Source organism: Cervus canadensis, chromosome 8, assembly GCF_019320065.1.
Source record: "Cervus canadensis isolate Bull #8, Minnesota chromosome 8, ASM1932006v1, whole genome shotgun sequence".
Lineage (NCBI taxonomy): Eukaryota > Metazoa > Chordata > Mammalia > Artiodactyla > Cervidae > Cervus > Cervus canadensis.
This window is the reverse complement of record NC_057393.1, coordinates 53,634,156-53,659,419: the sequence shown is the minus strand read 5'-3', so window position 1 is coordinate 53,659,419 and position 25,264 is coordinate 53,634,156. Positions and strand designations below refer to the sequence as shown.

The 25,264-nt window shown below is 45.5% G+C and overlaps 1 protein-coding gene across 1 annotated transcript in view; it reads left to right on the top strand.

Annotated features, from left to right (window-relative positions):
- Positions 1 to 20,847, top strand: part of SH2D4B (SH2 domain containing 4B) — a 77,702-nt gene extending 56,855 nt beyond the window's left edge. The window contains exons 7-8 of the mRNA XM_043476165.1: positions 16,962 to 17,182; positions 20,679 to 20,847. Of these exons, the coding sequence (XP_043332100.1) occupies positions 16,962 to 17,182; positions 20,679 to 20,771 (314 nt within the window). The 3' untranslated portion in view covers positions 20,772 to 20,847. The remainder of the gene's footprint in view (positions 1 to 16,961; positions 17,183 to 20,678) is intronic.
- Positions 20,848 to 25,264: the final 4,417 nt, after the last annotated feature.

The window sequence follows — 25,264 nt, the reverse complement described above, 5'->3', positions numbered from 1 at the left end:
GGTTGGGGCAGTCTGAGGGACCGCTGCAATCAGGGGAGTGAGGACGTTAGACTCTGCTAATTCTGCTCTGGCCCCACAAAGACAGGCGGTCTCCCAGGGCGAAGGCTCAGTGCTCCTGGTCGCCCGCGGAGAGGGGAGTGGAGAGAGGTCTGGTGTCTGGCCTTTCTGTGCTCCCTGAATGTGCTGAGCTCGAGGCACAGGCTTTGATGTCCCCATGGCATGTGCGGAAACACTGAGTGACCTTCACAGAGACTGTTAGAGACCACGGCTTAACATCTCTGTGCGGGAGTCCAGGGGACGCAGGCCCCCAAGGCTCCGGACATGCACTGCTCTCTCTGCGAAGGGATGAACAGGACTCTTGCCCACTGCCCTCACCTCACAACCTGCCTGGCCGTCAAGGGCCCCTCAGAGGCATTTCTCTCTGGGCACTGTGACCCCGTTCCTTCTCCTGGGCCTCCATATACCCAACAGAAGGATGGAGGGGCTCTTTATGACTCAGAAAGAAGACAGTCAATGTTTATGTGTGACCTCATATGTGTACCTGGAGCTGGTCCCAGGGATTCCCTGCATGTAACTTCTGTCTCAGTTATGTGTCCCTGTAACCCCTGGGAGAGCTTCCATTGGGATCACTGCTTTCCTTTTTATTCATACATTATTGTAATCATGGAAGCACAAAACCAGCATCTTAGGCACCTGCATAGTGTGTGACTCAAAAAATTTTGTTGAGGTGGGGGTTTGTCAGGGCCATTGGCTGCTCTGCCAATGGAAGGCATGGCAGAGGACCTCAAATTTATCTTTAGCTTTATTTTTTATCCCAGTTTTAAAAATGTAGTTTTTTTATTGTCACAGAGCAAACAGAAATGCGATTTAAGTCTTGCAATTCACATAACTGATTCTGTGTTCTTCTGACAGTTCTACCATAAAGCGTGCAGAAACGTTGCTAATACATGGACCAGAGCTATTTGGTGACAAAGTTTTCATTGATCTGTGACAAGAGGAAAGAAAAAGGCTCATATATGGAGGGTGGCCAGCTATCTTCGCTTGGAAAGGACTGTGTCACATTCAAAGATCACATCCTCGCCTCAGTTTTAGTGTTAACATGTCCTGTCTCTTATGAATTGACGGTGATAGTAAGCAGTGGTTATTTTTTTATATATGGCCTTTGCTCAGAAAAGCAAAAAGGGAGGAATCCTGTGGTTGGTTTCCACACTTTTTCTTTGATTTGTTGTTGTTTTTTAGTAGCTAAGTCGTGTCCTACTATTTGCAACGCTATGGACTGTAGCCCGCCAGGCTCCTCTGTCCATGGGATTCTCCAGGCAAGAATACTGCAGTGGGTTGCCATTTCCTTCTCCAGAGGCTTTTTATTGATACTTATACCTGAAATCCCAAAGTCTGGAAGGCCTGGTGTGGTCCAGCTGCTTTCCATTGTAGCAATTCCCTATAGCATTCTTAGTGGGGCTCCCCCTTGCTAATCTGTACTAGAGAAGCAGTCTCCTGCCCCACAGTCAGCTGTTAGGGAGTCGCTGCTGCAGGTTGGTTGGGGCTCTGCTCTTGGCTGATCTTGGCTGGGCATCATCACTGGGGCGGAGGGACTCTGCTCCATGTAGCTCTCGTGCTCCTCTTGGGACCGGCAGGCCAGCCTGGGCACGCTCTTCTCAGGAGCCGGAAAGCAAGTGGCAGGATGCCAGGCTCTTGAAGTCTAGCCTCCAAACCAGCATGCTATCACTTTCACCTCGTGCCATTGGCCACAATGTGTCACGGAGTTGAGAAGATGGGAAAAATGTTCTGCTCCTTTCCTGTGAGGAACTGCAAAGCTATGTGTCAAAGAGTATGAAGACAGGGAGGGGAGGAGAATTTGAGCCAATAATGCAACTGATCACAATCCTAATGTAAATCTTTTCTTTCCTGGGGTAAGCATTCATCATTAATTTAGTTGAATTTTAGGTGCAAAATTCAGGTGTGAAAAGGACTCTTGTGACTTTGTATTTTCTTCCCTTCTGTCAAACACATTTGGGTGTGTTGTTGAACTGTAATCCAAAGAGCAATGTGGACCAGGAGTCTGAAGATCCAGGGCCCTCTCTAGAACCTAGCAGCTCTGTGAGCCTGGGTGTGTCAATTCCTCATCTGTGACCATAACATCGACTCCATGGGATATGTATGAAGATCAAGCCAACAAATGTGCGCTGTCCATGAGCACATGAGCATGGGTGCTGATGCCTCCTGGAGTCTGAGACTCCTCCTCTCCAGAGAAACTGGGAAAGTGGACTCGGAGCACAGAGAGGAAGGGGAGGAGGAGGTGGCTTCCCACTGGGACCATGGGCTTCTTGATAAAAGTCTCCTCTGTTAAAAAGAGAGAAAATCTAAAGTCGTTCCTCCTTTCTCCTGTGTTCATTGTTATGTTCCAGGGGTTCTAAGAGAGATTTCTGGTTATATAAAAATACTCATGAGAAAAGCTATTGCATATAAGCTTGGCTTTGGGGGAAAAAGTACCTATTTTTGGACTTCAACATGTATCTGAAACTATTAAGAATATCCTCTGTCTAAACACTGCCTCAGTCAGAACCCATTTATCCTCCTGAGCTTTACTTCTAAAAATCAGTCACACCTGGTTCATGGCTTATTGTCTTGGCAGCAACCCACTGGCTGTCTCCAGAGGACTTGCCCTGAGGGCTTGGCAGGGACTGCTGGTGCGCAGTGAATAGTGGAGTTGAGGCTCTGGTGCTGGGTATGGGCCTCCTGATGGCCTGTCCTGCACTCAGGTGGGGTGTTCACCTCTTAACTGTTTCTGACAATCACCAGGGCAGGGCATTCCCCATCCATTTAGTCGGTGCAGCTTGTAGGGACACAGCAGTTGAGGTTGGCTCCCGTGCAAAGCAGAGCTCCCAAGTGGAATGGGTATTGCTTCCTAACCTTCCCACGCTGTGTCTTCAGGACACACGTGGAGGAGAGGATGGTTGAAGGTCCCAGAGCTGCAGGGTTCTAGGGTGGGTCCATCCCTTCAGGCTCTTTGTCCACCTTATTCTTAACCTTATTCTTAACAGCACATCTGATTGTGTTTGAAGCAGGTGAAGGCCATAGAAGTTATAGGAGTCATTTTTAGTAATTATTTGGGAGGGAATGTTTGTCTTGCAAATGTGTGTGTGTGGGGGGGAATCAAAGCCACTAGTCCTCAATCTCTGGAGTCCCATCTGGAAAAAGGGAGATCATTAAGTGGATTCAGGGCTGGGAGTTCTAAAGAGACACATTTCACTTCACTAGAAGAAAGATGGTTGCAGCTACTGTTGGGCAGAGGGACGGCTAGGGGAGTCTTCAGATGGGTGACCAGAGGGCCTTTAAGAATGTCTGTTCTCAGCGTCTGGTTTGCAGTGTGATTCTGCTGGCACTGCCCCAGGGCCACTGGTCTTATTCCCCCCTCAAGCTTCCAAAGTTTTCTCAGGTTGTTGGAAGCATGGGAAAGGTTGGCCAAGGTGTGGGGTTAGCCACAGAGCGGGCACCTGGATGGGAGTCTGTGGGCTAAGGAGTGAGGGTGTTTTCTTCCTAATGACTGTTGGGCTTCTTCGTCTTATTTGTGTCTCTATTACTGGTACTGTCTTCAGTCCAAGAACTGAGGCTCAGGCAGTGGACACCCCCTCCTGGATCGCTCTTCCAGGAGTCCTGTGGTAGGTTGGGGAGCAGTCACACCAGGCTGTCCTGCAGAGAGGCAGACCCCCAAGGAGGTGGGAAGAATTGTGCCTGCGGAGGCAGAGGGTGAGAGGCAATGTGGTCTGCCCCAACTGCATGCTCTGGGAGGTCACATCCTCTCTGAGCTGCATGGAACAGAAAAGACCTGGACTGACTGATCAGTACCCATTGGTGATCCTCCTGGCAGGCTGCTTCTGTGAGGTCTTGTGTGTTTGCCTGGCTGTGTAGATGTGCAGAGTGGTTGGATGTGCACTGTCTCAGAGAGACTCTTAACTTCTTGAGTTAGTCATGGTTAGCCCTCTACAGATAGCATCGCTGATGGCCAGAAAAGCTTGAGAAATCACCCTTTTTTACCCAGTAGTAAATATGGGAGCTGGGGATGGCTCTGGCCCCCAATTTTTGTTCGTCCATTCTGGTAGCTCCTTGAATATACAGCTGGCCAGGGAGGGAGACTGGGGCAAAAAGTGCCACCTCTGGATTCACAATCCCTTTACTGTGTATTCACTTGAACTTCTTTCATGCATAGCTCAAGTCCTTTTATTTTATTTATTTTTTGGCTGCACTGGGTCTTTGTTGAGGCACTTGGGGTTATTTGCTCTGAGGCAGATGGGATTTTATTAATAGTTCCCCGACCAGGGATTGAACCTGCGTCCTCTGCATTAGAAGGCAGATTCTTAACCTCTGCACTGCCAGGGAAGTCCCCTTGAGTTCTTTATTTTAAATCTCACCCCTTCTCATTCCTCAGACTTTCTGGAGCAGAGCTGCCTCTAGTTCCTAACCTAGCTTGATGGAAAATCAGAGAATGCCTTGTTCAGTCTTCGGGATCAATCTCGGAAACTAGAGTGTCTGGGGCTGAGAAGGAGAGAGTGAGCCAGCTGAGGCTTTTGTCCTCAGCTCCCAAGAACAATAGAAGGATAAGAAACTATGGTGAGACTTTGAAACCTGTTGAGAGGTGGCAGCCAGAATCAGGGTTGGGGTGGGTGGGTAGTGGGGACCTGAGCACCAAATCCATGTGAAGCAAGAACTAGCTGAAGAAGCCAGCAGTCATGAAAATAATGGTGGTGTTATGAGGATTAAGTGTATAATATTTATAAAGTGTTTAGAACTTGCAATAAATGCTTCTACTTGTTATATGGAATAAATAAACACGGTAGCCTTTGGAGATGCATATCAGGATTTGAAGCATGTGAATGGTGGCTTCATACCCTAGGGTACACCACTCCTGTCACTTGGAAGTAAAGAAAAAGATAACATCAAACAACTCTTCACAAAAGGAAGATGGTATGTATTTAACCTTCCCTACCGGAGAAGGCAATGGCACCCCACTCCAGTACTCTTGCCTGGAAAATCCCATGGACGGAGGAACCTGGTAGGCTGCAGTCCATGTGGTCGCTAAGAGTCGGACTCGACTGAGCAACTTCCCTTTCACTCTTCACTTTCATGCATTGGAGAAGGAAATGGCAACCCACTCCTGTGTTCTTGCCTGGAGAATCCCAGGGACAGGGGAGCCTGGTGGGCTGCCGTCTATGGGGTCACACAGAGTTGGACACGACTGATGTGACTTAGCAGCAGCAGCCTTCCCTACAAAAAAATAAAAGTCTGAATTTTCTTTCATTATGAATATGATACCCATCTTGAAAATTAAAAAAAAAAAAAAAAAAAACTGTGAGGGATAACACATGGGTCATTTGGAAGGGATGGTTAGCATGTTACCATCCATCATGTCAAGTCAGATGGCTGATTTTCCTCTCCAGAGCAGAATTTGGAATGGAAAATTTCCACCAACTCTTATCCTAAATGCAAACATTTCTAAAGAAGAAAAAAAGTAGGTCGGTTGACCTACTTTCTTCATAAGTTCTTGCTTAAGCTGTTCCAACTAAGAAATAAAGGAACATTTTTGCTTTTTCTTTTTTTTTAAATTGTGCACTGGCTATAGGGTCTCAAAAAAAGATCACAAAGAGGAGTGGAATTATTTTTTGCTTTAGGAAAGCATCGATTGTAATGGGGTTCTCAAGATTTTAACTCTTTCCTTTCTGCTAGTTCCATGTTTCTGATTTAAGGCCCTTTGTGTCTTGTCTATCTAATACTTTTTCATTTTTGATGTTTTGCTGAGGTTGTTTTGTGATGCACAAAACATGCACAACAGGTGTGGGTAACTAAAGTGTGTGGAAAGGGACAGACGTTGGAGGATCTAGATGGCTTGGATTCGATAGAACTGATTTTTTAATTTTCTATCTGGATTAAATAAAAGCACAGAGTAACAATATACTGTGATTTCTGTTGTTCTTGATTTAATTTACTTCTGATGGTCTCATCATATTTCTGGTGGTTGCAAGAGATTATTCCTAATTTGCTGACTCTGGGAAGTTTCTATCATCGGTTAGACTCAGGAAACTGCCTTTAGGTTTTCCTTGCTCTAGGACCTGTAGTCTAGTTTCCCGTGGATCCCCAGCCCCAAGCTTGTCCCAGCCCTGGGATGAAGGGCTCCATCTCATGCCAGAACCTTTTCATGGTCTCACATTTTTATGATGACAGGCATGAGACGGAAGCCTTGGGGTGGGAGGCATAGCTGCTGTCTTCCAATCACTAATGTCTTCCAGGTCAGGGGCCTCAAGAAATGGAACAGTTTTGAAAATCACAGGGTGCTAACTTTGATTCAGTCTGACCATCTGTTTTAGCAGTTAGTTGTCCTGAGATGGAATAAAATACCTCTAGGAGCCATGAGCACACCTACTGCTGAGATGTGTAAACAGAGGCCAGACTGCCCTTCAGTCAAGATAGTGAAGGCTTGGCTTGTCCGGTCTGATGGGGGTTAGGTCAGATCACATGACTTTTCTCCCCTACCTTCCCACCATGAGCTCTTCTTTGCTTATCTAGAAACAAATATGGTGGCTTTGACATTTGCTAGAGAATGAAGTCTGGTTGCTACAGTAGTTGAGAAGCTTTCTGGAAATGACTTTTATAATACTTATGCTTAAGTAGTAAAAGTCTGTCATACTCAAATTGCCTTGTTTAGTAATTAAGTTCTTTATAGATTCACATGTCAGAGCCACTTGCCTGCAAGTGTGCATGCTGAGTTGCTCTGAAGCTTTGTGACCCTATGGACCATAGCCTGCCAGGCTGCTCTGTCCATGGGATTCTCCAGGCAAGAATACTGAAATGGGTTGCCATTCCCTTCTCCAGGGGATCTTCCCAACCCAGGGATCAAACCTAAGTCTCCTGTGTCTCCTGCATTGGAAGACGAATTCTTTACTACTGAGCCATCAGGGAAGCCCCATTTGCCTACAGCTTTCATTTAAAATACAGATGATGCTTTTACGTGTTGAGATCACACTCCTCCTCATCAGCCCCCAGGAGTGCACAAGGCAGGAGGGTGTCCCCTGCTCTAGGTTGCAGCCTCCTAGAAACACTTCCTGCAGGGGATCAGTGTGGCTAGTGTGGCTTGCAATTAATGTGTGTTTCCTCCTGCAATCATCACGAATAGACTGTCTGCCCCCCATGCAGAGCTCACAGTGCTACCAACATTTGTACAGCCACATTTCAAGCTTATTTAAATGTACAATGAAAATGCAGTGTACTTTTCTATAATTTCTCTGATCTCATGAAGTTATCACCACCCCCTTTTACCCCTCTAGGTAGTAGAGAAAAAATAAACTCTCATCCATTCCGTTTAGTGTCATTCTTTTAATTATGGTTGTCTTTAGTTAACTTGGTCCTTTTGGGGAGAATAGGCTTTAGGATTGCAGTTGTCTTACCCCACTCCCCGCTTCTCTCCAAAAGGGCATCTGAGTGTCAGAGTCTTCTCTGCACTTGTGGGGAGATGGTCAGGGGCAGGACTGCCATGCAGTTGTCTAGACTTTGCATGAGGATGTGCAACTGAGGGTATGAGAGAGGCCAAGATCTGGGTCCCTGATCTGCTTCCAGGTCCTGTCCCCTGCTTGGGGCCATGTCTATCTGGAGGTGCTTAGAGGTACCACTTGGATTGGTGGCATCCCTGGGCAGGTGTTGCCTGATCTGGTACCATTCCTCGTGTGTACACTGGTCTGTATTCATGGGGTTTGGTTGGTTTGCCTCATGTGTGGGGTCACACCAGCTTTTATGTTTTAACTGGTAATTTAGTGAAAATTTCTTTTGTGCTTTGTGTCTGGTAAACATCAAACATCCCATATTTCATTTATCCCTTATCCTGTGCTTAGTCGCTCAGTCATGTCTGACTGTTTGTGACCTCATGGACTGTAGCCTGCCAGGCTCCTCTGTCCATGGGGGTTCTGCAGGCAAGACCGCTGGAGTGGGTTGCCATGCACTCCTCCAGGGAATCTTCCCAACCCAGGGATTGAACCCAGGTCTCCTGCATTGCAGAAGGATTTTTTACCAGCTGAGCTACCAGGGAAGCCTGCACAATTCTGTGGAAGAGGTAATAATAGTACTTGTCAGAGTTCGAGGTTGTTGAATTGTCTGGCCAGGGGCACTAGGGAGGAGGCTCCTGTGTAAGGTATTTAAATCATTTGTTGATCATTAACATTAAGCTTCTGTTTTATGTGAGACACTGTGCTAAGTACGGGGCATATGGTGGTTAGCAAAACTGACAATTTCCTTTCCCTTGTGGCACTTACATTCACTTGCAATTGACAGAAAGCTATCAAACCGATATACTCAAAAGAGATTAGTCCAGCTTCAGGCTTTGCTTGATTCAGGGAGCTTGTTTTCAGCAACTGGCCTCTCTCCATCTCTCAGCTCTGTTGCTCTCCATGTTGTTTTTATTCTCAAACAATGCATCAGCCTGACGTAGCATGCCTGCACTTGTTTTCCTAGTTTCAAATCTAGCTGATGAGGGGACATACTTTTCTCTCAAGTAATTTGTAGTATTAGTCCCAATATTCTGCCTTGTTGACTGATGTGGTCACATGCCCACTCCTGAGCCAGCCATCATGGCCAGATGGATGAACTCTCTGATTGGCTAGGATTGAGTCACATGACCACTCCTAGAGCAGGGACGAGTCCATCCCATTGCAACTGGATAGACTGAGTGGGAAGGTGTGGCTCCCCAAAAGAAGCTTACCATTCCCTTGCCAGAAGAAGCACAGATGGTCCTGAGTGGGCAAGACCAATGGAGGGCCACCATATTGAGGAAAGTAACTGTCCTAGTGAAACTCACAATCCAGTCAATGAGACTGGCATTAATCAAATAATGAATTTTTACTTACAGTTGAGGTTAGTGCTACACAAGATCCTCATGTAGCCAGTTTCAGAAGTCATTTTGCTGGATGGTTGCAACCCTGTCATGAATAGCGGCATCCGTGATTTGAACCTGGCATGTCAGCTTGGAACAGGCAGGCAGTCATGGCATGGAATGGTGCCCCTTGTGCATAATATATCTGAAACCAAGAAGCTTGTCCAGTGAAACCCTTGTCTCAGCACTTAGCTGTGGCTAAATTTCATTTGGAGTTATAAAAAATGAAGGCATTGGAACTCATTCATCACAATCTCCGTGGCTTCAGGATGCTCTGAGAAACTGTTGAGAAGGAAGAGCTTAATAATTCCAGTCCCCTTAATGTTATCGTCTGGAAAGTGTGGCAATAAGAAAGGAAAGTCACAGAAATGAATGAGAAATAGCTGAGTGGTAATGGAGGTGTTGTTGGCTGGCCGGTGAGGCGTAGCTTTGGTGAAAGCTTTAAGAAATATGCATGTCAGATAAATTGAGACCCATAAAAAGTAAAATGTCATGTCTGGCCTGCCTGCCTTTCTTCCTTTTTGGGGAGAAGCCCTAACAGAGAAATAAAAGGAGCTCATTTGGTTACTCAGATTCGCTTCAGGCTAATGATTTCAGGGACCAGTATGGAAGTGGTGGAGGGGATGGGAACTGAATCCTGGGTCTGCTTTAGGATTTGCTAACGTGTGGATTTATGGGTCCGTGAGAGCAGAGTGTCTTTTACAAGTGTGCTTAAAGTGCCTCTCCTTTCCCGGGGCTGTCGTCGGTTAGTACAGATGGAGCAAATATTTTGATAGTGAACGCTGAGTTTTGGTGGTATTTGAGAGGAATGCAGGGAGATGATTAGGGGAGGCATCAGGAAGAATGCTTGGGGATTTGTGCCCAAGGTGCAATAACAGACCTGAGTGGGGAGCAGCAGCTGCCCCACCTCCCAGGAGTGCTGGCTGCAAACTCCCACCCATGCTATTGATGTGCAGGTGCCACGAGCCTGAAAGTCATCCTGGACTCCTTTGCTGTGTTCTCAGTAGAGAACAGTAGCCTTACATGTTCCCACTGCCTTCCCCACCTTCTCAGCCTCACCTGATGCAACCATGGGAAGCGGGGCTGTTGCTCTGAAGAGCCTGTCCCCTGACCTCAGCCCTGTCTTTTCTGGGCAGAGGCCCCACAGAGGGTGTTGCAGTGAGTCAGATTGCTTCTGACCCCCCAGAGAAGCCTTGGGCACCTGTGGGACATGTGGGTCAGGTCAGGTCTGACATCTTGTTTCCCTTAGTCCCCATCAAGGGCCTCCATCTGTATGCTGGGCTTCTGCCTCAGTTTCCAGATTACATCTTTGCTTCCTTGTGCTGTTGACCCTGGTGAAAAGCAAGGCATGGAGTCATTGGAGGCCCCTGCATAGCCTTCTTCTCACCCATGTATTCCTCTTCCTTTCATCAGATATGATCCCTATTCTGAGTATTTTGTCCATCATTTCTTTGCTTCATATATTGTTTATATATTGATCTCCAAACATCACTGTTTAGCTTTGTGAGTTTTTCAGTTTAATATAAATGAAACTACACTGTATTTATTTTTCAGTTATTAGCTTGCTTTACACTTCATTGAAAAATAATTTTTTTTTTCTCATTGCATCTTCCCACTTCTGTTGTTTGGAGATTATACCACTCTCAATGTCTGTCTTTTAGTGGTTAATTCAGATGATTTCACATGCATGCTTTGTTAATATGTATCTTTAACCTCTTCCTAAACAAATTCTAATCATCCTACTCTCAAATGATAAGATATTATCCAGTAATTTAGTTCTATCTTTTTTAAACCCTCAAATTACCCATGATTATCATTACTTTGTAAGTCAATATATTTTTAAAATTGACTTAAAGTAGCCATGCTCATCATTTCTTCTAGCATCTCAGATTCTCTGTCTAGGATTATATTTCTTCTAAATGAGGTATATTCTCTACAATTTTCTTAGTAGTCAAACTCTCAAATTTTTTCTGAAGATATCTTTAAGTTTCCTTTCACCTTGAAAGAGTTTCATTAAACACCATTATTTTTTTCTCAGCACCCTGAAAATATTACTTACCTATTATCCTCTGGCTTCTGTTATTGCAACTAAAAAGTCAGCCACCAATTTGTTTATTCTTTGCAGGTAATCTGCCTTTTCTCTCTGGCTGACAAACTCAGACACTGAGTAGTTTTGTGCCATTTCACTATTATTTGCTGATTAATTCTCAGCATTCATTCTTTTTTATAATTTTGACTTCTTTTTAAAAATTTTTATTTATTTATTTCTGGATGTGTTGGGGCTTTATTTCTTCCCGTGGGCTTTCTCTAGTTGTAGCAAGTGGGGGCTATTTTCCAGGTGTGGTGCACGGGCTTGTCTAGGGCTCTTGGCTTCAGTCATTGTGGCGCTCGGGCTTTACAGCAATCAACATTCACTCTTGAGATAGTCCCACCTCTTCAATCTTCTCTCTGTTTAGGGGTGTTCAGATTATTCATGTGTTAGACCTTTCATTCCATTCTCCATGTCTCTTAACCTCCTGAGAGGTAGAGTAAATTTATGTCACATTATATAGATGTCCCATGGATGTGCCATTCTTGGTCTTCACTGTGACGTTTCACTCACTTACCTCTTCTTCTCCTCTTTCACCTCATCATCACTCCTTTCTGCTCACATAGCATCTACCCAGTCTTCAAGGCGCACTTCCCATCCCTCTTCATTGCCTCTATAAATCTTGCCCTGACTTCCAGAGGTCTCGTGAATCTCCTCCTTCTTGTGTCTTTCACAGTACTTACTGTCTCTGCATGAGTGCAAAGAGCACTGGACTTGGAGTCTGAGGCCCTAAGTTCAGATTCTGACCCCACCACTTAATGGCTCTGTGACCCTGGGTAAGTCACTTGTCTTGCTGAACTTCAGTGTCCTCAGCTGTGAACTGACGATGGTAGGGTTGTTAGGAGGCTAAATGCCATGAGGGCCACCGAGTCCCCAAGGTACTGCCCAGTGCTGGCGTCAATATCAGGCTTCTCATGTGACCCTCGGCCCTCTGCCTCACAATGGAAACTGTTCCTGGCTGATTAGTGGCTTGGGAGCTGGATACCAAGGTTGCAACTGTGGAAATGTAGCTGTGAAGCGACCCTTACGTGAGAAAGCCATCACTGAGTTGAAATCTCTGGCTTGTATGTCTCTAATCTGTACCCTTCAATTGATTTTCCACTCTTGAACATTCTCGTGTCCTTCCTGTTTAGGGATCAGTGGCTCCCCACTGCCCTCAGAATGAAGTCCATAATCCTTTTAATGGTGTCGAGAGTGCTTTGGGGCCTGACCCCTGCCAACCTCTACACGTCTTTCCACTGCCCGGCTCCTACTTCAGCTCTTCCTCCAGCCACAAAGAATCATGTGTTCTTTCCTTTTGCAAACTGCCCCTTTTTCCTTGCCCCTCTGTCTTAACCTTTCTGTTCTCAGTCTAACTGGCATTTCCATCCCTGGGCTCCAGAGCTGGCTGGGTTACCTCTCTGTGCCCATATTCTATGGTCTTTATCAATACCAGTTACAGTGAGCTCCTCTCACATGACACCACCACCCCCCCATAAAAAATTCTGCTGATCTTGATTTCAGTACAGAATCAAAGATCTAGAAGGCAGGAATTGTTTCTCACTCAATGGTGACTCTCAGATGCCCAGCGTGGGGCCTGGCTCCTAGAGAGTGGTTGATAAATGTTTATTGGAGGAAAGAAAAAGGAAGAAAGGAAAAGAAAGCATTTTTGGAAACTACAGGAAAAACTACATTTCCTGCCTGTTGTCTGAGGGTGAGAACTGGCTCAGGTAAAATCTGTAGCTGTATTCTCCAATAATAATCAACAACCCTGGAGCATCATCTGGTAAGGCTATATCCCTCAGCAGAAGATCTTGGTTATTAGCAGAGTTGGAAAGTTTCTGTGGTCCTGATGGTGAGCTCACTCCCTAGCCAGAAGTGGGGAGGTGTGTCCCTCCATTTCCTCAGCCAGGAGGTTGTAAAGTGTGTCAAAGGGGATGGGATGGGATGGGATATGATTAAGGGTGGGATTAGCTTAAGGGTGATCTGGGGAGAGAGAGATGGAGAGCACAGTAATGGAGCAGAATAGTACCTGCTTCTTCCCCCAAGCAACCGTCACATCCCCCAGCCACCAATTAATTCTCTTGAGGGTTGGTTTTCTGTAAAACTGTCTTTACCATCCTGAACTATGAGGTCATATTACCTTTGGTCTTGGGACAGATTACAATTTTGAGTCCTAGGAAGGCATCAGAGAAGTATCAAAAGAGTTCACTGATGCTTATTATTTGAGCTACCTGGTGAGTCCCCCATGTAGAATAGCCCAGGCTGGGGCCCAGGGACCCAAGTGGTCCCCTTCAGAGAAAGCTACCCTCAGCAGTCTCTCTGAGAGGATTGGGTGTGTGGGCTGTGAGTAGCACAGCCCGGCAGTACCATGATCATTGCTGCTATCAGCTTGAGGTAACATCCAATGGTAGCACATATGTCGTGTACTCAGTATATCCGGTACAGATGAGTTACACGGTATTGGGTAGTCATTACTTCTCAGGCGCATTCACATGTGTAATAAGCACATTCACATGTGTGATAAGCACATTAATACACTACTAATGAAGTCTCAAACAATCTTAAGACGTAGGTGCTATAATCAGTACCACTTAACAGATGAGGACACTGAACTGGGTTTCAGAGGGGCTTAAGTCACCTGCCCAAGGCCACCTATTGATCAAGTCCCTGAGCTGTGATTTTAGTTCATGTGCGTATTCACTGCTATAAAGTAAACAATCCCCCCATCCCCAACATCTCTGGCACTTGGAGTATAAAGATAAGGTTGCTTTGTCTGTTCGGGTCATCCAAAAGCAGAAGTCCACGAACTTTATTGGAGGAAATGCCTTTGAAGGATGAAGGGAAGAGGGAATGGGACAGGTGGGAAGAGTCTTAAGAACAAGGTGCAGGTCTGACACCTGTAAACGGCCAGAGGGAAGGAAGGACGGATGACTGAGAGGAAGAGCCTGACACGGGAGTGCAGCTCAGAGAACACTGTGGTCAGGCTGAGGGGAAGCCCCCGAGAAAAGACTGCTCAGTAGAGGAGTCCCATGTAGGAGACTGTCATCCCCCATGTAGGGTCGTCAGGAGGAGAAGGGGACAGCAGAGGACGAGATGGTTGGATGGTATCACTGACTCAATGGACGTGAGTTTGAGCAAACTCTGGGAGAAGGGGAAGAACAGGGAAGCCTGGTGTGCTGCAATCCATGGAGTTGCAAAAGTCGGACATGACTTACCGACTGAACAATATCAACATAGGGTAGGCGTGGTGGCTCTGGCACCCCTGGACTCAGTTATAATACCCTTTGCCCTGAATCAGGCAGGTAGTACCTCCTGGGCATGGTGGATCCTGCAGGGACAACAGCTGGAGATGCTGCTCCTTGCTGCAGCGTCTCTCTGGAAGGGAGGCTGAGCAGAACTCATGGCTACCAGCCTCCATCCTTGAGCTGTTCCCAGCTGGTTTACTAATATACTGTAGAGTCTGGGAAGAAGGTCATGAAAGCCCAAAGGTGAGCTGTCCCAGCACCTTCTGGGATAAAACAATTTCCTGATGGGTCAGGCAGAATGCGCAATGAATAAAAAGAAGCCAATGGGGCTAGTTTGGGCTTCCCTTGTGGCTCAGCTGGTAAAAATCTGCCTGCAATGCAGGAGACCTGGGTTCAATCCCTGGATTGGGAGGACCCCCTGGAGAAGGGAAAGGCTACCCACTCCAGTATTCTGACCTGGAGAATACCATGGACTGTATAGTCCATGGGGTCGCAAAGAGTCAAACACGACTGAGCAACTTTCACTTTCACTTTCAATGGGGGCTGGTTTAGGGGAGAACAAATTGAAGGGCAGAAATGTAAACTTAGTCCTTTCGGCTCAGAGAGGCACCTTTTTCCAGTTCAACCACCTTGAAGGATGTTTTCTAACCCACACAAAGGTAGAGTATAGGTGACTGGCAGCCTGTGATTCCTGGGAGAGAAGAGAAATCCTTCAGTGAGAATTCCAGGTCAGCCGGCGGAAAGCGGGCATTCGGAGCCTGATGTCCACTGTTCTTGAGCCAGGCTTTGCCAGATGGAGGTCAGTGGAAAGATCTTCCAGGGTTTTAGATGGTGGAGAGACGTGGCATTGTCATTGTGGTGTTACTGGTCACTTTTGCTTATTAAAAAATCAAGTGACATCAAGTGTGTTTAATCTCCACCCATTTTAACTCTCCTCTCCACTGCCAGTCGACACTGGGCTTCAGCTTGAGGTACTTTGACTTGGGACAGAGGTGATGTCTTCTGGCCCTTCTTCACAGGCCCTGGCTCCATCTCTGTCTTCCTTCCCTGTCCCTCCGTCCCAGCCACCTTTGGGATCTGGGTCTTCTGGTACTGGGGCAGGGAGGTGGCTGAGTCTTTTGACAAATCCTTGGGATGCCCTTTTGGCTGGTCTTCTTTTGGTGGCTTCTCCAGCTGAACCCACCAAGGCCATTGGGGGCATCTACCCTCCTGCATGGATGCATGTGCCATCCTGCGGGTGCCCTGTGGGGGGGGGGGTGCTTCCCACTCCCTCACTCTTCTTGGTTTTCTGCTTATCCCGCCTGGTTGGGGTGGGGGTTGTTAGCTTGATTGCCTCCTGGTAAATCCTTGGGCCCAGGAGGAAAGAGTTGGCCCAATTTGTGTTGTTGGCTATCTTAACAGGGAACCTGTGATGGTGTGGTGGCTCCTGTGTCCTCTGCTTTGGGCTGGTGGCTCCTGTGTCCTCTGCTTTGGGCACAGGGAAGTCCTGCCACTCCTCCTGTGAAGTCGGAAAGATCGGGGAAGGGAGTGTCCCTGCACTGAATCGTGGCAGAGGGCCTGGGGGTGCCGTGGCGGGCGGGTGGGGGTGGTGGGTGACAGTGGGCAGTGCCTTCAGGGTCAGTGTGATGAGCAGCCCAGCCACCTTCTGCCCTCTGCCATGTGACTGGCAGAACCCTGCTGAATGTATGTAGATGGTAAATAAGTGGGTGTGTAAGAGAACATTTTGTTGCAAATTTACCTTTCCCCCAAATAACAGGTGAGAGCCGGAGCCCGCATTCCCACAGCTCTTCTGCTTATGAAATGATTTTTCCATTCTTGGTCTCACTTGAAAGTCATAACATGCCCTTGAAATAGACACGTTAAGATGGTCAGTTAAATATTAAAAGACATTGGAGAGGCTGAGGACTTGGCTGAAGGTCCTGTAGGCAGGTGCGGGCAGGGGTGGACAGGTAGACTAAGTCTCCTTCTGCTTTTCCCACCACCCTGCCCTCCAAAGCCTGACCCACCAGACACATGGCCCCTCTGGTACTCCCCAGAGGAGAGCAGCTCCTGAAAAACCTTTCAGGGGATTGACACTGATGCACAAGCACCTCTAAGGTGAGACCTGACTGTCATACTCTGGTGAAATCACATTGTATAGGACTGCAGAACCTGAGAATGTTTTGTTCTTTGAGCTGAAGTGGTGCTTAATTCTGTGCCCCTATTAAGACACTGGTTGCCTTGTGTCCATAGATAGACAGAGGAAATCTTTTTACTTCCTAAGAGGAACCACTGTTTTCAGATGCTCACTCAAAGGTACCAGAGAGATAACCAGGGTAATGATCATAAGTCATTCTGGTCTGTTCATTAAAGCAGGACTCTCAAGGATCTCCACAGGGCAATGTTTGTTGACTTGTATTTGTAATCAATAGACACTATAATTCCGGCTCATTATTAATTCTTTGCTTGCCCGATTGTACCCAATTAATCCAAATTAGTGTGGCTTAATTTGGAGGAAAGCATGCTAAATTGGGGTCTTAGTAGAAAGTCTGCCCCCAAGCTCACCACCGCTAGTTGCTCCAGGCCAAGAGGTCCCTCATTGGAATAAGGGAAGTGCTGGACAGCTCCTGAGGCTCCCCTTTTCTCTGGACCTTTGACAGAGGCTGAGGGGCAGGGATGAGCTGGGAAGTGTGGCTGGATGAGAAAGGGGTTGCAGAATCTGCTGACATTTTTTTCTTTTCTTTTTTAAAACCAGGAATTATCAGCCGAGAAGATGCCGAAGATCTCCTTGAGAATATGACCGAGGGTGCATTTCTGGTCCGGGTCAGTGAGAAAATCTGGGGTTATACCCTCTCCTACCGCCTGCAGAAGGGGTTCAAGCATTTTCTTGTGGATGCCTCTGGGGATTTTTACAGCTTCCTGGGAGTGGACCCCAATCGCCATGCGACACTCACGGATCTCATTGATTTCCACAAGGTATTCCTCTTAGGGGTGCTGATGTGGAGGAGGGCAGGAAATGCCAGGCTGTGGGCATTCTAAGAGATGAGGGTGGAGAGTGAGAAGGCAGCCCCAGAAAGTCTTTAGGGTCACAGGGATCTAGACCATCCTGATGGGAGAGACCAGAGATTGTCTAGACCAGGCTCTGGAATTGCTGTTCTTCTCTGGGCAACTCTCTACTCATGTGGGCATTTCCAACCCTGGTGCACAGGTGTGTTCTCACCTTGAGTACCTGAGTGAGAAGAGGGCTGGCTGGTTGACTTGCCTTCTGTCCAAGCCCATGTCTCACCCCCAGCTCATTCGAGGATGTCCCTCTTGAGGATGTTCTAGACAACCCTCCGGCAGCTTCATAGGGTTAGCTGAAGTTGAGCAGGCAACCCTGCAGTTAGAGAAGCTTTTCTAGTGCCTCTTGTTCCAAATACAGCTGTCCCACTTAGTTTGTGTGTGACCTCAGGCAGTTTCCTTATGCATGCTGAGCTTAAGTCCCCTAACTAGGCAAACAAATGTCTTATAAATAATACTTAGCTTGGCTCCAGTGAGTCTTACATGGGGACTGTATGTAACAGCGCCCTATAACTGTGAAGCAGCATGCACATTCTCATTTCCTACAACTCTATTTGTTCCCCTGCCAGGGACCTCACATCAGAAGAGATGTTGCCTTTCAAACAGTGTGCATAAAAAGAAACAACTTTTGTGTTAATGTGGCTTCAGTACTACCTGTGAAAAAGCCAGCAGTGGAGCTTGGTGACCCAGAAAGGTGGGGCCCAGGATTCTAGGAGACAGAGCTGTGACAACAGAGGGGTCCCCATCTCCCCGAGCTTCATGGGTGTAGAAATGTTCACAGAATTACTTGGCCATCTCACTGGGTTTTTGCTCTAAAAGGGACTCTGGAATTCGCATTACTTTTTCTTCATGGATGTCCCCAGGTTTCTAGGGCAGCTCTTAACTTCAAGTAAAGCACATAGAAAACTATCCAATTACAAATAGTTAGATGCTGGGAGGAGAGAACTGCCTGGAAAACTCAGTTAACCAGAATCAAGGCAGATTTCTACTTACATTTCAACCATAGGAAAGAGGAAGGAGGGGTGTGTGGATGTTGGCACCTTCTCTGTTTTGAGCACTGTGCCTTTTGCGCTTATCCATGATCCATGTTGTATTTAACTTTCACCATGATTCTGGCTTCCCAGATAATGTAGTTGTAAAGAATCTACCTGCCAATGCAGGAGATGCAAGAGACGTGGGTTGAGTCTCTGGGTCGGGAAGATCCCCTGGAGAATGAAATGGCAGCCCACTTCAGTATTCTTGCCTGGAGAATTCCATGGACCGAGGAGCCTGGTGGGTTATAGTCCATGGGGTCACAAAGAGTCAGACATGACTGAGCAACTAACACTTTCACGATATATCCTTGAATGCAAGTTTTGAAAGCATAGTCCTGGAAATCAAGCTCCAAGTTTTAAACCCCAGCTACATTATTGTGTGTCACTTTGGGCAACTGTTCAAATTTGGGACCTTAGTTTCTCCCTCAGTGTTGTTTAGTTGCTAAGTCATATCTGACTCTTAGTGACCCCATGGACTGTAGCCCTCCAGGCTTCTCTGTCCACGGGGATTCTCCAGGCAAGAATACTGGAGTGGGTTGCCATGCCCTCCTCCAGGGGATCTTCCCAACCCAGGAATTGAGCACTTGTCTCCTGCACTGGCAGGTGGATTCTTTACCACTGAATCACCAGGGAAGTCCTTCCTCCTCAGTAAGATAGGGTTAATAATCATACTCACCTCTTCATGATCACTCAGTTGTGCCTGACTCTTAGCGACCCCATGGACTGCAGCCTACCAGGCTCCTCCGTCCATGGAATTTTCCAGGCAAGCGTACTGGAGTGGGTTGCCATAGCCTTCTCCAGTATTCTTGCCTGGAGAATCCCAGGGACAGAGGAGCCTAGTGGGCTGCCGTCTGTGGGGTCGCACAGAGTTGGACACAACTGAAGCGACTTAGCAGCAGCAGCAGCTTCAGGGTCAGGAAGGTTTCAATGAGATATCACTGTGTAAAGCACTAAAACATTACCTTACATTTGTATATCATCAGGACAAGCTGGTTGTTACTGACATGTGTCTGTGGAATCTTTTCATGTCCAGGCATGCACCACATCCTTGGTGTGGATGTATCTTACAATTCCGTTCTCCACCCTCCTTTTACTGGTCACTTTTGTAGCTTCCAGGTTTTCATGTTCACAAACAGTGTTGTATGTGTCACTTTGGGCACACATGCAAATCTTTTTCTGGGATGGATCCCTCAAACTGGAATTGCTGGCTAGAAGACTATGCACATTTTACTTTGTAAAGATCTGCCAGACTGCCCTTCTAAAATGTAACGCCAATTCATGCTTCTTCCAAAACTATATGAGGCTGTTCCCCCACACTGCTGCCAATACTGGGGATTATCAGTCATTTTAATTTTTTCCCACCAGATGGGCAGACAATGTATCTCACTGTTGTTGAGCCTGTATTTCTCTCATTACCACTGATGCTGAGGATTTTTTCACATGTTTAATGGCCACTTGGATTTCTTCTGTGAATTATCTGTTTATATCCTTTGTCCATTTTCCTACTCAGGTGTCTTTTTCTTACTGATGTGTTGATGTATCAGTTCTCCTGGCGACTCAATTGCTGTTTAGTTAACGTCCATTCCACTCTCCAGGTCTTCTATTGAAAGAAAGTTTTGAACTTAAATGGGCGTCCCTTTCATTTCCAGGTTCTTTAATGGGTTCTTTTATTTTGTAATAGTCTATTCTTGTTTCATGGGTGATTTATCTTCTTATTTCACTGAGGAATTTAATACATATCTCTGAAAGACTCAGTTTGCTTTATAAACCTGATATTTTCTTGGGAGTCATTTCGATTGTTTGAGTTTGGCATCTTTCTTTTATGGTTATGATTTTCCTTAAATGTTTGTAAGTTTTGGGCTTTGGGGAGAATCTTTGAACTTTGAAATTCCTATTTGTTCATCTGTGGATACAGTTCCTGTTTCTCAAATCCAGCCTCTTCATGTGGCGAAGGTTGGAGTTGACAGTGAGTAGCTCATCTTTGGGAGTGGAACTGTCTGAACTGTTTGGATTGCTTCGGCTTCCTCTCCTCCCGTCCTCACCTGCCTGAGGCACAGAGTTCTGTCCTCTGGGGTTCCCCCAACCTGCGCTCTGACAACTTGTTCTCCCCCCTGCCCTACATTCACTCCTCTGACAATCTCATCACATATTGATTTTGGTCTTGCTTTGTTGGTGGCCTTCCTTCTTATTTTCCCATGCTTTTATAGATTTCTTTCTTTTTAAGAACACTTTTTCTGTCATTTCTATAAATTTGAATGAGGAGGAGGGAGATACATATTCTTAGTCTTTCTATCTTGAACCGGTCTCTCTCTGGTGGACATTTATTCCCTTTTTCTGATTATAAGTGAATTTTCCTTTTTTTTTTTTTTCCTTTTTAGGAGGAAATTATCACTGTTTCAGGGGGAGAGTTGCTGCAGGAACCCTGTGGACAGAGGGACAGCCCACCAGACTACCATCTGTTGTTTGAATGATTTTTTTCCCCCTTCTCAATTGAACTTCATTGGGCACCCTATTTTTGAACTCAAGAACTTCCCAGCTCAAATCCTTATGGCCTTCTGGAAGATCCACTAACATCCAGAGGAACAAGTGGATTAGTATATTTCAACAAATATGAAATATATAGTGTATGTGTTGGTGGTTCCTGACCCTGTGCCCAGGACAGAAATTGCTAATTGCTGATGCAGCTCTTTCCTGAAAAATTTAGATATGACCTCAGAAAATAAAGCCATTTTGTCAGGGCTGCCCTAAACTGAGCTCCTAGAGTACACGGTCATTTTTTTTTTTTTTTTTTTCATTAGTTGGAGGCTAATTACTTCACAACATTTCAGTGGGTTTTGTCATACACTGATATGAATCAGCCATAGTGTTACACGTATTCCCCATCCTGATCCCCCCTCCCACCTCCCTCTCCACCCGATTCCTCTGGGTCTTCCCAGTGCACCAGGCCCGAGCACTTGTCTCATGCATCCCACCTGGGCTGGGTCATGTTTTAATTATCCAAATAATTCCAGTGCCGAACTCTGAATTTAACCTATGGTAGATGTTCAATCAATGTTTGTTGAATGAATGCACTTCTGTTGAAAGTTTTCCAACACTTGTCAGCAATGATTTCTAGTAAGTTATATTTGTCGCTGTTTATAAAGTCATGGAGATTAGGGAAGAAATATTGTAAAGGGTTTATATGGAAGGCATAGGTACTGTATCTTAAATGATATTTGTTCTCATTGATATTATCATTGGAATTACCTAAGGCTTCTGAGTCCCAGCTTCCAGAACAGACGGCATTGCCCTGTCTTTGTATTACCCTCTTCTTCTGCCGTCTCTCGTTTTTCTTGGAATCATATCTTGGCCTCAGCTCTGCAATATTGAGGCAGTGGTTTCATGTATTTCTACAGATGTGCCTAAGCCCCAGGGAGAATTAAAAATCCAAGGATGGTTTGTAGACCTCTGATATGGCCTTTGCTTTCTAGGATGTGGTCCTGTTTATGCAGGTTACTCAAATAATTAGCTCTATCCTCACAGTCCTTTTGATTTTGATTCTACTGTCCATTTATACTGGGCTTCCCAGGTGGCATTAGGCATAAGAACCTGCCTGCCAGTGCAGGAGATGTAAGAGACACGGGTTCGATCCCTGGGTCAGGAAGATCCCCTGGAGAAGGAAATGGCAACCACTCCAGTATTCTTGCTTGGAGAATCCCATGACAGAGGAGCCTTGTGGGCTACAGTCCATAGGGTCACAAAGAGTCAGACATGACTGAAGTGACTGAGCATGCATGCTTGCATGCCTATTTATACTGAGTATGTTCTGTTTATACTATGTTTATATTGAGTGCATTCTTCTAATTAACAAGAAGACTCTCTCAGTAACTCCTCAATAACTTTCAGCATTGGTGTCTTTGCATGCTCATGTTTCACATTTATGGATTATACGTATTTATATATGACATGTTATCATGGGAATTTTATAGGCTGCAGAATCAAGCAGACTTGGGTTCAAATCACACCCTGAAACTGACTAGTATTATAATGCTGGCAGTACTGTATTTGGTGGGAGTAAAAGGATGAATGGACTCTGGCCATCAGTGAACTGGTTACCTTACTTGATAGTTGTATCAGATATCTCTCATGCTGTATTCCACCACTGACCTCACCTGTTCCTCAGATCACCTTGGCTACTTGCCACTTGTTTTACTCCAGTCGCCACCACTAAAACCAGTTCTGGATGAGCTCTACTCTTCCCCGCCATGTTGATCAGCTTTACATGAGCATTGGCCAATGGTGCCTTGCCATGTGTGGTGCTATGAGCTGTTCTTCTGTTACTGCAGAGGCATTGAGACACCATGCCACCCAGGAGAGCTGGGAAGTTAATTCCCCATGCAGAGAATCTTGGATCAATGGAAGACAGAGGCTGGTGATCAGTTCTTCTCCCTTCCTCCTCCCTTCTGGATGGACTGTACCATGAGGCAGTTCTTCTTATGCAAGACATGTTAAGACAGTCCAATAAGACCGAGCAACTGGTCATGATGAAACAAGCAGTAGCTGGATCAGTACCATCCCTTCCATCTCTGCCTCACTTCTGCCTTTTTTTTTTGTTTTTCTTCTCTCCTGGTCCCGTAGGACTTTGTTCCCATGTGAAACAGCAGCATATAAGCATGTGCCACAGGCTTAGCATTTTGGGGAAGCCAGGGTAAGGATCCATCATACAAACGTGTTTTATAATATAAAGTTTGCATCCTGACTCCATGGCCTCCCTCCTATTTCCCTGCATCACAGGGCCCCTGAATGGATGCAAGAAAGTGATTGAGAGAATTGGCTTTCTGAACTGCAAATTGCTTTAAAACCTGATTATTATTATTATTACTATTATTATTACCTCCTTTCTATTAGACTCTGAGGAATCGAATTAGAGTTTTGGCTGCTACTTAACTAACCATATGACTCTGTTCATGTCATTTAACCTCACTGAAGTTCAGTGTAACTGAGAAGAGAACTTCCTATATGGCCATCACTAGGCCTCTTGGCAGATCAGTCAAATGATAAATATGAGAGCTCTGTGAAACGGAAGGTATTGCTGGTGACCACTGCTTTAACAGTGACAATAGTTTCAAGTGTCAAGGGGATATGATGTGATGATTTTCGAGGTGTTAGAAGGAACTAACAAGAAGAAACTTCTTTTCAAAAGCAGCTTTGAAAGCAGACGAGGATGGGTTGAGAACTTGATTCCCTAAGCCGTTGTTCCTGTCACCCCTAATTAACTTGTGAGAGACAACAGCTGAGTTTTCCATGCCCAGCACATTTATTTCCTTTTATTTGGGGCCTGCACTTTCTGCATGTCTCATAGATTTTAGTTTTTACCTGGTCTTAAAATAAATTCCTTGTAAGTTGTCCTGCAAATGAAATTACTGTCTGGAAAACTGCAATCTCATCTTGAGAGTTTTATTATGCTAATAAATGTCAGGATTCTCAAATAAAGGAATTGCCTATTTTTTTTCCCTGAGGCCTCCAAATATAATGAAAAACAGTCAGCCAGCTACAGGACTCAGCAGAGAGAAAATTTACAATCCACAACTAGAAGGAGAAGTTGTAAAAAAAAACACTGTGCAACTTAATGGAGGATAAATTTCAAGGAATGAAAGGGGAACTTGGGGTAAAGATTTGGGGGAAGGTCCCTGTGTGTGGAGTTGGAGCTTCACACTGTCAGGGGAGGTGATATATAAGGAATAAGGGCTGCAAAGGGCTATTGAGAGGGAATCCTTAGAAGGGACATGTGTTGGGACTTCCCTGGTGGTCCAGTGGTTAAGACTTCATCTTCCAATGCAGGAGGTGTGGGTTCGATCCCTGGCTGGAGATTGCAGATGCCTTACAGCCTAAAAGCTAAAACATAAAACAGAAACAATATTGTAACAAATTCACTAAGATTTAAAAAATGGTCTATATGAGAAAAAAATCTTAAAAAAAAAAAAAGAAAGGACACATGAATAGGAAGATCTGAGTCCCTAGGGAGCATGACCCCTTCTGTACCCTTAAATCCTTCATTATCCTCACGATAAATTTGGAGACAGAAAGACCTTTGTTTTGTGACTCTAAACAAGTGTCTCCAACTCTCGGGGCCACGGTTTCTCCATAGTGCCTGTGTCAGAGCAGTCGCTGGGACAATAACACAAGATTTTGTAACAGTAACGACAAATACTGAGTTCTGTGTGTGAGTGTAATTCTCACAACCATGCTGAGGGAGACGGTGCTATCATCCTCATCTTGTGTGTAGGGAAACTGAGGCAAAGAGAAGCTTAGAACTTTCCCAGGGGCACTTCTCAGAGAAGTTGTATTATAGCACTGGGATTCACCAATCTGGCTTTGGAGACTGTGTAGACCTCACACCACTGCTTTTCAATCTTGAATGTGTAAATGAATACAGGTGATGTTCTTAAAATGTCCTCCAGTGGCTGCGGGGTGGGGCCTGAAGGTGTGCATTTCTAACAAGTTTTCAGGTGCTGTCAATGTTGTTGGATCTTCGGCTACAACTGGAGACACAAGCCTTGCAAATTAGAGCTGCAGGCCAAATTCGGCCTCTCTGCTGTTTCTACAGCCTGAGCCAAGAGTGGTTTTTATATTTTCAGTTGGCTGGAAAAAATTAAAAAGAAGAATAATATTTTATGACCTGTGAAAATTACATTAAATCCAAATTTCAGTGTCCATCAATAAAGTTTTATTGGACTACAGCTTTGCTAGTTTGTTTACCTAGTCTTTGGCTGCCAATGGTCTGCAAAGCCTAAAATATTTTCTATCTAGCCCTTTATGGAAAAATTTGCTGACCCCAGCATTAAGTTATGGTGTGTATGTGAGAAATTACTGTTGCTTTCTTTTTCTGCTCTATCTAAATTCTACTCCTTAGGAAAGATGCTAACACCATTGTTTATATGTCTGAGAAACCTAAGTAAATGTGTTACATGTTTCCATTTTAAAT